Genomic DNA, 12,573 nt, shown 5'->3' with positions numbered 1-12,573 from the left:
TCCTCCCTCTTTGACCATTCACGCTACAGTGGTGTGCTGGCAAACTCGTGTGCCACACACACACACAAAAAAGTCCTAATTTGTAGCATTTGCCAATGTCCGTGGTATAAATACTCCCACTGCGGCCAATTTCAAACTACTAGTGGATTAACAAATAGCTCACAAAAACTCCTGAACGCTTAACAGTTGGCTCTCACACGCTGGTAGAAACCTGCTACCACATACTGCTGAACAGCCTGATTTAGTCCCTGGACCTGTCTGGCTGTGGCCACTGTAGAAGACTTCGAGAAGGCCCAGGTAACCAGCCACGCTCTACACCATATGTGACTCTTTTGGCCATTGCCGATGGGTGTATGGGTGGGCATACCACCCCAGGGAGGCTGTTCCATAGTCTGGACGATGACATCGCTTGGCACAAAGAAATACGTAGAGCAAATCAGATTCCCCGTCTTGGGAGCTTGAATGAAAGGATCCCAAGATACATTTTGCCCCAGAGGCACGAGCTAAAAGGATGCCATTTGAGAGAGCTGGGTCCTTGGTGAACTGAAGTCACACGGTGGCCAACGTTATGCGTGAAAAAAGCATATGGAGGATGGACCTTCACCTAGCACACTGCTAAGTGAAGTAAATCAGACTGAGAAAGAAAACGCCGTAAGACTTCCCTCATGTGAAATCCAAAAAAACACAAATGAGTAAACAAACAGCAGAATCAGACCCATGGATACAGAGAACAAAGTGGTAGTTGCCAGAGGGGAGGGGGTGTGGAGGGGAGTCGACAAAATGGGTGAGGGGGGGGTCAGAGATACAGGCTTCTAGTTATGGAACGAATAAGTCACGGGGAATAAAAGGCACAGCATAGGGAATGTAGTCAATGATATTATAATAGCGATGTAATGGGACAGATGGCAGTTACACTTGTGAGAAGCACAGCGTGATGTATAAATTTGTCCAGTCACTCTGTTGTACACCTGAAACTAATGTTAACGTTGTGTGTCAGCTTGACTTGAAAGAAAAACTGAAAAAAGGAAAACCATATGGAAACCGAGGAGGCCAAGTGATAGGGAGAAGGGAGCAGCTGTGGCGAGAAACCCCATGGCCTCTGGTGGGCGGGGGGGGGGGGGGGGGGGGGAAGGGGGGGTGCATCTAGGCCCTGGAGCTCTCCTCCTCAGTGGCTTTCAAATTCCAGATCCAAAACATCCCTTTTCCCCAAAGTAACTTGAGTGGGTCTCTCTTCCTTCCACTGTGACAGCCTGACTGAGTTTATTTGGCCCCTCAGAGAGCTTTCTGGAAATGCAGAAACACAGAGTAGAGGCCAGACCGTGTGCTTCTGATAGGAGTTCCAGTATCCCCCTCTGCATGCCTCCCGATGGGTTGTGAATATTATGGTTTTTTTTTTCCTTCCAGCAGGGCTGGTTTGGAATCCACGGCGTAGAAAGGATAGCCAGTAGGACGTGTGGTCGGGTGATATTTTGTTGGCACTTAACCGTTAGAGGAAATCGTGAGAAAGTTGCAGTCATTTTGCTGTAGGTGGGGGGAAAAAAGGAGTCCTTTATTTGCCGAGGGCATCTGGTGAGCGAGGGTATGTGAAGATGCCCTGTGCTGCCTGGGCATGAAATGCTGTTTGAAAGAGGTTTAGGGCAAATTTGAGTCTTTCCCCACTCTGATGTTCTCTTTACACACAAATTTGTGAATAATGACATTGTGAGGGAGGGGGAAGGCATGCTGCGCTATTTTTGCCCAAGGCTTGGTCATACGCTACGGCGTCCGGGGTCCAGGGTGGCAATCCGGCATTGTCGCTAGGGAAGGATCCTCTCTTTCCAAGGGACGTGGGGGACAGCAGGTAAAGAGACTGCCTGGGGATCAACAAATGTGTACTTTGCTTCCAGCCGCATCACTAACCAGCTGCTTGGCCGTTCCTAAGTTGCATCTGTGGGTGCCTCGGTTTCCTCACCCATCATCAAGGATTTTGCCCAGAGAATTGTAATTTTCCATTGGCGAAATAAAACTCCTTTGAGACCCTAACAAGAGCTGTGGATTCTTTCCGCAGAAAATTGTGCCTACGCAACACAGACAGCATTTCACGTACAGTTTTAGGAAGTTTATAAATCTTCAGGGACTCATGGACCCCAGATTAAGGAGAACCCCTGCATTGGATGATGTTGGAGCCTTTTTCTGTCTATAGAATTTCAGTTTTCTAAGACATGGGATCCTGGCAAGAACTCAGAAAGCCGGCTAAGCCCTTCTTTCTGTCACAACGAGAAGCAAGACTCCTTTGAAACCCTTCAGACAGAAGGTTTCAACATCAGGAGAGGCTTGTCTGTTTTCCTCAAATTGACCTGAGCTGAAGTCATACACTTAACCGACTGAGCCACCCAGGAGCCCCTAAAGGACTGTAACCTTATCGTGAGTGATTGGGTGGGTTCCATAGTTGTGTTAGGGCCATCAGAGATCACTTCTCCAAGGAGCTGGCATTTGGGGAGAGATCCGAATAAAAGAAGGATCGAGGCATGCACATCTAGGGTAGGAATGTTCTAGGCAGAGAGCCTGGCACAGTGGAGGAGCAGTAGGGGAGCCAGTGTGGCTGGAGCTGAGTGAGGGGAGGGGGCAGAGAGGGAATGGTAAGAGGTAGGTCGAGGGGTTGGCAGAGTTTGGGTGGGGGGTAGTTCTGTGTCCGCTTGAAAAATGATTGTATCTGGAACGTCATCTTGGAATGATGGTTATTCATTTTTTTTTTTTAATTTTTTTTTAACTTTTTTTTTAATTTATTTTTGAGACAGAGAGAGACAGAGCATGAACAGGGGAGGGTCAGCGAGAGGGAGACACAGAATCTGAAACAGGCTCCAGGCTCTGAGCGGTCAGCACAGAGCCCGACGCGGGGCTCGAACTCACGGACCGCGAGATCATGACCTGAGCCGAAGTCGGCCGCTTAACCGACTGAGCCACCCAGGCACCCCTGATGGTTATTCATTAAACCATCCATTCATTTGATTAGTTTTGTCCATTACACACAATGTGCAAAGCAATGAGCCAGTTGAAGAAGACAGTGGCCCTCAAACCTGGGGTGTGTCCACATAGCACCTAGACAGCTTTCTGAAGCTAAAGGTTCCAGAGCACCAACCAACACCAAGAATCTCCAGGCTGTGAGGCCCAGGCATCTGCTGTGTTTTGTTAGAAAAACTGCCCAGGTGACCCCGATACGCAGGTGCTGGGCCTGCCTTGCAGTACGACTGGAATAAGATAGCACCCCCCCTGCCATCTTCAGGGAGCTTGCAGTGGACCAGAGGGCATGGGACGATGCTTGAATTATTGCATGTGCATGGGAGAGTGCTGTATGTCTCATAAGAGAGGCAAAAAATGTGCCAACTAGGGTCTCAGAAGAGGTGGATGCTTTCCATTGGACGGAAGTCATGGAGGCCGACAAACAGCCAAGTCAGTTTCCTCACCCATGCGATGGCAATGGTATCAGAACCCACACCAGAGAGTTGCAAAGACAAAGCGAAGGAGTGCCTGCGAGCTTTCCAAACAGGATCTGGCACATAGTAAGTGCTCAGTAAACGTGACCCATCATTGGAGTTGGGTCTTAAAGAGTGGTTAGCACTTTCTGCAGGTTAGCATCTCAGAAGAAGTGTCCTGCGAAGCTTCCGTGTCAAGATCCATTCAAATGGAAATCGCCAGCTCGTATGAAAAATTCAAAAATCCAGCCGTTAGCTTGATGAACAGTCGTACTTACTAAGGGGATCAAGATTTTCCAAATCCAAATCCATCTGTATCACCTTGTACAGGAAACATTTTGTTCCTGACTTTGATTCGTACTTAATCCAATTAATTGGAACCTCCATTGTATTGTCGTGTTGCCTCATTTATTGGACAAGCTTTGAAGGACCAGCTGTGGTCCAAGCTCTGTGCTCAGCGCAGTGGGCAAGAATGCTGTGTCCGAGGGCTGGAGAAGCTTGCACTCTGGTAGGGGACGTAAGAAGTACACGTAAGAGTCAAAATAAGTTGAGTCTTCATTATGTAGGTACCACCTAGAAAGGGAACTAAATATACATCTGCTTACAACATCTGGATCCCATTTCAGTTGGAAAGTCTGTTTTAAAAGGAAATATCCAGATGTGTCATGTGACCGTGACCAGTTCATTCAAAGTAGCTAGAGAGCGTCTGAATCATTTTGCTTGTGTTGGTGCTTGTAAGTGATAGGGTTGAAACCCCTTTTGTGCGGGACTGCGGACGGCCTTGGAAAAGGAAGGCTCTCCAAGGCTAGTGTGATTTCCAGCGCTATCTCGATGGGGCTGACAGAATCCTATACCTCTTCAGGCATCGTGTATAAATGCTCAGGAAACAGAGTAAGGCACTGGGTTTTGGCTCTGTTTAATCGACCCCTGGATTTTGACCGCCAAAACTCCATGAGGACTAATCTGCTTTTTAGAGAATATTCCCTTGCGGGTCCGAGGCCAATTTCTCAATTCCAAGAAAAAGGCACGGTGAATTCTTAGCAGGAGCCTTTGTAGCTTGCCCACCGTGGCTGTGGGTGGGCGAGTTTGTTTGAAAAGGGCCCCCTGACCCTGCTCTTGGTGGAGTGGCGGGCTATGTGGGTTGGAATGAGAGACGGAAAGTTGAACCCCGGGCTCGGTGGGAGTCTAATCAGGAGAGAAGTTTCCTGTGGATCAGGCCCAGACCCGAGAGGTGGAGGAGGCCTCTGTGTTTCCGGCCTGAAATGAAACGGCACTATGGGCAGGCCGTGTGTGTTACAGCCGCTTCCCTGGGGTGACTCTCGTGTTCACAGAGCTCTGCTCACCTAGACGCCGTTGTCTGTTTCACACAGAAGCCTGGAGCCGCCTGAAAAAAACGCGTGATTGTCGCGAAACAAAGCTGATAATCTCTAGGTTTCTCCCCCTTTCTGGCTGGGAACATACTTGGAGCTTTTGCTCTCTATGGTGCCTGTGGCGAGCCTCTCTTCTGAAGGCTTTCAGGACGGGAGGCCCTGGAGACCTGGGAGGCAGAGCTCTTTTTACTCTATTTTGGGTTTTCCTCCTGCTACATCAGGGCTTAATTAGAACCGGCTGCCGAGTAGCCTTCCGGGAGGAATAAACTTTCTTTGTGAATACCTGCCCACACCCCAAGGAGAAGTAGCAACGCGAATGAAATGCACATCGAGGATTGCACTCATTCTAATCCTGACGTCGTCAACACGTTCATTCTTGAAAGCGACTGCAGTGGAGCTTGGAAGTGTCCCGCTTCTTACCGTGGCCCCCTTCGGGAGGCGCAGAGAGGAGGGCGGCCTGCTGCTTTGACAGCAAACCTGCCAGCAGGTTCTGTTTGCTCCCCCACCTGCCCCTCTGCTTTTAGAGAACTAAGGCTCCCCTTCCCTCGGCTTGTTCCGCTTTTGATTTTCACCTTGGCGACGCGGCTCACGCTCCCAGCGAGTTTGGTGCACGGCAGGCCATAGCAGGATGATAGGACAGCGTATCTGGCCTGCGAGTGGGAAGTGGTTTAGGGTTAAGTAATCTGGGGCGCAAGTGGGGCAGACCGTTTCTGAGCACCTCTGATAAAGGAGAAGTGGCCTTTTCACACCTGAACTTAGGTTCCGTCTGATCGAGTACTTCTTGATTTCAGCCTCCTGTTTGTCTCTTCAGCCTCAGTGTGTATGACCGTCACTGTTGACCTCTCTTGCTGTAGGGGTGCTAAGGAAAGCCCTCTCTGCAGTTCTGACACCGCCCCCTGCCCCTGCCCCAAGGACTCACCTGTTCTGTTGGTCTCAGGGCCACGTGGCTGAGGAGGCTCGCTGTGGTCTGACAGCCTGCCTCAAAGGCCGGTCCCTCGCTCCTCTTCCCTTGCGTGGAAGTGGGTGACATCAGTTCAGTGGATGCTGGCTGGTGGCTATCCTTCCGCAAGCTGTGCCGTGTGAGGGGGAGAGAGACGAACAGGACACTGGGTTGTGACTCACGAGAGGGGCCTCATCTGTCACAGGCCATCTGCTGTGAGGTAGTGGCGCGGCACAGAGGACCAGAATGGGATGCCCCGAATCAGCGTTCCTACCCCGCTTTCTTTTTGTCCCCCCACCGGCCACCTCCACATTTGCCGTCAGCAACAACACGCTGGTGAGTACAACGAAAGCCATCCTGTAATTGAGGCTGGACGTATTTCTGCCAGGCAGCACCAGACGACCCTTGAACGGGAGTGGCATGGTCTGCGAGTGGGGGTTTGGGATGACCCGCGCATCATCCAGCCAGGGACATCCCGGGCTCTGTTTCTGGGAAGGAGCCATTCTGTCCACCACTGGGACATGGTTCTTCAGACCGGGGAACGCCCTGACAGTGGTTCCACTGGCTCTTTGCGTCTGTTTGAAAAGCAGGCAGGAACTGGGTGACCAGTTTGAGTTCAGCTTTAAAACATGGATAAGCCAGAGTGACATGGCAGCGTATTCTGTGGGAATAGAGCACCTTTGAACAAAACGGAGTCAAAGTGCTTGCGGGGCAGAGGACTAATTTGCAATCTACTCAATGTCTCGGGCTTTATGTTATTTCCGTTTCGGGCAGTGTTTCCGACTACAGTATCATTGGAACACATAATTTTTTTCTTTTAAACCTTAAAGACCATTAAAACAATGTTTTATTACTGAAGAATTTACTAACAGAAAATAACCCTTATTAACTTTGATATCGCATCCCTCAACTTGGAGAGAGTACGTTTATGTAATTTCTACATTAATTAATTTGAAATAACAAATCTCAGTTTTTTCGTAATCTTTTGAAACCCTGGAAACACTGTACCACGCGTGCATGCGCGTGCACACACACGTTTCAGTAATAATTGGGAGCAGATTTAAAGAACTATTTTGCATTTAAACAAGTCATTATATTGATGGTCTCTGGACAATGGGCTTCCTAATCTCTGGATAATGGGCTTCTTAAAAAGTAGCAATTGAAATTAGCTGTTTGTGGGGCACCTGGATGGCTCGGTCAGTTGAGCATCCAACTGTTGATTTCAGCTCAGGTCATGATCCCAGGGTCGTGGGATTGAGCCTCACATCGGTCTCCATGCTGAACGAGGAGCCTGCTAAGATTCTTTGTCTCTCTCTCTTTCTCTCCCTGTCCCCTCTCCTCCCCCTGCCTCTGAAAGAAAGAAAGAAAGAAAGAAAGAAAGAAAGAAAGAAAGAAAGAAAGCAAGCTGTTTGCATCACCCATCAGTTTTCTGAACTACCTGTGGGACTAGCCCGATCAGTGGGATTAGCTTATTTGAGAGCTTTGGTTTCTCCTTTCTATGCCAGCTGATATCAGCATTGAATCTGCTGGTCATTCTAGTCATTCTAGTACCTTTCATTCCAGTGACCCAGAACACAGAAATCAAGCTTGAGCTCTTGGGTGGGATATGTTGGTGGAGGACAATGGCTCAGGGTTGGCCATGAGGGAATATTATTGCCCAGGCCAGCACTTGCAAGAAGGGAGCCATGTCTATGATTTCAGAGAGCCATAAGATATTTCTAGATGGCCCATTACATGGCATTAATTTAACATTGAATCATAGAGTGAGAAAACTGCTCCTTTTAAAATTTCTTTCAATATCTCTGGTTTCACCAAATAAGTTTTGGTGTAACGTGTTAGTAATACCTCTCAACCATTGCAATATCAATCTTGTAGGCTACTGAAGCTACTAAGACTGTATGTATTTTTTTTTTAATTTTTTTTTTTAACGTTTATTTATTTTTGAGACAGAGAGAGACAGAGCATAAACGGGGGAGGGGCAGAGAGAGAGGGAGACATAGAATCGGAAGCAGGCTCCAGGCTCTGAGCCATCAGCCCAGAGCCCGACGCGGGGCTCGAACTCACAGACCGCGAGATCGTGACCTGAGCTGAAGTCGGACGCTTAACCGACTGAGCCACCCAGGCGCCCCTGTATATATTTTTTCAGCCCGACGCGGGGCTTGAACTCACGGAGTGTGAGATCGTGACCTGAGCTGAAGTCGGACGCTTAACCGACTGAGCCACCCAGGCGCCCCTGTATATATTTTTTTAATACAAAGTTTTATTTATTTGTTTTAATTCCAGTATGGTTAACATACAGTGTCATATTAGTTTCAGGCATACAATGTAGTGATTCAGCAATTCTATACAACTCCCGGTGTTCATCGAAACAAGTGCATTCTTAATCCCCAGCACCTACTTCACCCACCCCCACCTCCACCCCTCTCCCTTCTGGTAACCATCAGTTTGTTCTCTATACTTAAGAATCTGTTTCTTGGTTGGTCTCTCTCCCTCTCTTTCTGTTTTTCCCTTGCTCATTTGTTTTGTTCTTAAATTCCCCATATGAGGGAAATCATATGGTATTTGTCTTTCTCTGACGTATTTCACTTAGCGTTATACTCTCTTGCTGCACCCATGTCATTGCAAATGGCAAGATTTCATTCTTTTTTTATGGCTGAATAATACTCCGTTGTGTATATGTGTGTGTGTGTGTGTGTGTGTTATATGTGTGTGTGTGTACACATATATATATCACATCTTTATCCATTCATCTGTCAGTGGACACTTGGGTTGCTTACATAATTTGATTGTTGTAAATAATGCTGCTGTAAACATAGGGGTGCGGGTATCCACTTGAATTAGTGTGTTTGTTATTTTTGGGGTAAATACCCAATAGGTGCGATTACTGGATTGTAGGGTAGTTCTATTTTTAACTTTCTGAGGAACTTTCATACTGTTTTCCACAGCGGTTGAACCAATTTGCATTCTCACCAGTAATACAAGAGGGTTCTTTTTTCTTACATCCTTGCCAACACTTGTTGTTTCTTGTGGTGTTGACTTTAGCCATTCTGACAGGGGCAAGATGATATCTCATTGTCGTTTTGATTTGCATGTCCCTGATGGTGAATGGTGTTGAACATCTTTTCATGTATCTGTTGGCCCTCTGGATGGCTTCTTAGGAGAAATGTCTGCTCATGTCTTCTGCCCATTTTTTACTTGGATTATTTGTTTTTTGAGTGTTGAGTTGTATAAGTTCTTCATATATTTTGGATACTGACCCTTCATTGGATATGTCACTTGGAAATAATCTTCTCCCATTCAGTAGGTTGTCTTTTAGTTTTATTGTTTCCTCTGCTGTGGAGAAGCTTTTTATCTTGATGTAATCCCAATAGTTTATGTTTGCCTTTATTTCCCTTGGCTCAGGAGACATACTGAGAAAAATGTTGCCACAGTTGATGTTCGAGAAATTACTGCCTATGCTCTCTTCTAGGATTTTTATGGTTTCAGGTCTCACATTTAGATCTCTAATCCCTTTTGAACTTATTTTTGTGTATGGTGTAAGAAAGTGGTCCAGTCTCATTCTTTTGCATGTTGCTCTGTGATTTTCCCAACATCATTTGTTGAAGGGACTGTTTTTTTTTCCCCATTGCAAATTCTTTCCTAGTTTGTAGAATATTAATCGACCATATAATTGTGGATTTATTTCTGGATTTTCTATCCTGTTCCATTGATCTGTATGTCTGTTTTTATGCCAGTACCATACTGCTTTGGTTACTACAGCTTCGGAAAGTAACTTGAAGTCTGGAATTGTGATACCTCCAGGTTTTGTTTCTGTTTTTATTTTCTTTCCAAGATTCCTTTGGCTATGTGGGGTCTTTTGTGGTTCCATATAAATTTAGGATAGCTTGTTCTGGTTCTGTGAAAAGTGCTATTGGTATTTTGATAGGGATTGCATTAATTGTGTAGATTGCTTTGGGTGATATTGACATTTTAACAATATTTGTTCTTCCGGTCCATGAGCATGGAATGTCTTTCCACTTCTTTGTGTCATAAGACTGTACATTTGATACGTGCATTACTTCTCTTTCTGCTAGATTCTTTTTCTTTTCTTCTGCTTTCTCTTACTTTTGTCTTTTTCTTTTCTGTGTAATACTCTTCATGTTGGAGAATCTCCCCCAAATGTTTGCTGATCCTTGACTGTTCATGTTCATATATACAAACGAGAACCTCTGAACTGGCTCTTTTCTTTTCCCTTTTTTTTTTTTTTTTGAAGACCTTCAAAGGCCTGTATCTGTAGATTTTTCTCTGGGCAGGGCAGTTCCGATTCTCCCAGAAAAGATGTTGCTCTGGGACGTGAGTGGGAGAAGAGGGCTGAGGTCATCAGCACAACTTAACATGTAACCCTCCTTGTCCTGTTTCACGCTAGCCCTCTCCCTTGCCTGGTGTCCCTGAGTTTGGAACATCTGTCATTCAGTTTTTATAGAGGATAAACTTCCTGTCTCCTGTGGGGAGGAGAAGGGATTGCTCTCTGGAAGTGTATGGGGGTGGGTTGTCATTCATTTATCCAGCCTCTCAAATTTCCCCATCTCGACAGCCTGCTTCTCTAGTCTGTCTATAATCAGGGCCAATCTATCCATATTGCTTTTTCAATATAGGTCCTTTTCCAAAATCCCCACTATATTTAGTTCCATATTTAGTTGGTTTGCTGTTTTTCCAAATGTAACAAAATTGTATGTTTTCATTCTCTTGTCTATTTCTTTGTATTTCCAGGAGAATATTTCTGCCCCGTGAAATATCCTGTATCAAAGAGTGAGATTGTATCAAGTAAAGGAAGCTTTTCCAAAGCTTTAGCTGGATTTGGCCAGATCTTAAAACCCAGTTCCACCACCACCACCACCACCACCATCATCATCGTATCTCTAGGTGACCACTTGCGGGGACCCTTCTAGGCATTTTACATGCTCATCTCATTTAATCCTTACAGCAGGCCTGTGCAAAAGTCACAGTTATTAGCCAGTTTGGTAGAGGAGAAAACAGAGGCTTAGGGAAGTTTGATAACTAGTACGTGGTGGAACTGGGATTCATATCCAGAGCCGCCTGGCCGCATACTTATGCTGATCCTCGTGCTGATCCTATCAGCTCATCATCCTCGGGGCTACCCTGTGCTCACGTTTACCTAAGCTCATGTCCAGGGCATTTGAGGGGGAAGGAGGGCCCCCATTCCTTCAAGTTAGCAAGGACTCTTGGCTTTGGTTAGGGGTCTTTGCTGTCTGGGGGGGACACTCTTTTCTCTGATGGAACAATAATGAGTTGGCCTTCTCGCTTTCTTCATGCTCCCTCCCTGCCCTGCACTCAGTGTAGGAAGACTCTCTCTAAGGCCCTGGCATGGGGGTAATGCTTTAGCTTGGTTTCTAGGCTGGATGTAGATTTTCCTTTCTTGTAATAATCCTGATATTATTTCAAAGGGGATCTGAGAGGCAGACCGTACCCCTGAGGACCTCTGCCTTATCACTTACGAATAGTTCCCAAACCTCACCTCTAAAATAAATGGAAATATAATTCAGTTGGTCATATCATGTTCACTTTGGGATGGGTGGATACGATAACTCTCAGGAGACCGGCGGCCTGACTCTCCCCCTGACTCAGACAGTCCTTTATTTTCTCAAATATAACTAAAAGAATGATATGTCCTACCTCTAACTGTTTCACAGAAGTTCTATGAGAATAAGTAAGAAGATCTCTGTAAATTCGTTTTTTTCCCCACTCTAATCAGATAGAATGGAGACCAGGATTCGTAATTATTGCCACGTTGCCACAGCGAGGTAGAAATCATTAGAATTCATTCCTTTCTATCTAATCTCTTTTTGTTCCACCTGTTCCTACCTTTCAGCAGAGGCTCCTGGTGAAAACCCAGGATGCTCTGGCTTATTTTTAGCCAACACATCACCCAGTCAGCTAAAGACGAACTTTTATAAAGGCCGTGGGCCACCAGCATTTCCTTTACTATAAGCAGACTCCCCATCTGCAGGAAGGATGAAGTGTTTGAGGAAGTTTGCCAAAAAATGTCTTCCACCCTGGGTTCCACTAACAACTGCCTTCCCAGCAAACGATATGCCGTGTCACCTCATTCCCTGGTTTCCTGTCACCCCATTAAGAGTATAGCTCACACAGACTCCTGCTCGGGTCAACTGAGTCGCTAATTCTTTGCAAGGACTCAGTAGTTTACCCGTGGGTCAAGATTCGGAAGCTGCACGCTGGGTCTTAGCACTCTAAACAGGGTCCATGTGCAGAAATATTTTTTGATCCCCCAAAAGTGAATATATGCAGCGCTTTTAATGAAACATACACAATGAAATAAGAATGAGGGGTAGGAATGGATTGCTATTGTCAAGTAACATCAGGGTGCCCGAGTTACTCGGTTAGTTGGGCGTCTGACTCTTTTTTTTTTTTTTTTTTTTTTTCAACGTTTTTTTATTTATTTTTGGGACAGAGAGAGACAGAGCATGAACGGGGGAGGGGCAGAGAGAGAGGGAGACACAGAATCGGAAACAGGCTCCAGGCTCCGAGCCATCAGCCCAGAGCCTGACGCGGGGCTCGAACTCACGGACCGCGAGATCGTGACCTGGCTGAAGTCGGACGCTTAACCGACTGCGCCACCCAGGTGCCCCTGGGCGTCTGACTCTTGATTTCAGCTCAGGTTATGATTTCACAGTTTGTGGGAGCCCCACATCAGGCTCTGCAATGACGGCCCGGAGCCTACTTGGGATTTTCTCTCTCTTCCTCTCTCTGCCACCTCCCCATGCTTACTCTCTCTCAAAATAAATAAACTTTA

At 46.4% G+C, this 12,573-nt stretch overlaps 1 protein-coding gene across 2 annotated transcripts in view; it reads left to right on the top strand.

The window, feature by feature from the left end:
• Positions 1–12,573, top strand: part of DOCK5 (dedicator of cytokinesis 5) — a 220,895-nt gene that overhangs the window by 19,995 nt on the left and 188,327 nt on the right. The window contains exon 1 of one of the 2 annotated variants that reach the window (XM_042934538.1): positions 2,946–6,098. The exons of the other annotated variant lie outside the window; for it this stretch is intronic. Coding sequence (XP_042790472.1) covers positions 6,014–6,098 — 85 coding nt within the window. The 5' untranslated portion in view covers positions 2,946–6,013. Of the gene's footprint in view, positions 1–2,945; positions 6,099–12,573 lie in introns of those variants that run through there. 2 annotated transcript variants of the gene reach the window in all.

The sequence above is a fragment of the Panthera leo genome, chromosome B1 (assembly GCF_018350215.1).
Source record: "Panthera leo isolate Ple1 chromosome B1, P.leo_Ple1_pat1.1, whole genome shotgun sequence".
NCBI classification, from domain to species: domain Eukaryota; kingdom Metazoa; phylum Chordata; class Mammalia; order Carnivora; family Felidae; genus Panthera; species Panthera leo.
The sequence above is the reverse complement of the archived record's forward strand: the minus strand, read 5'-3'. Positions and strand labels throughout refer to the sequence as shown.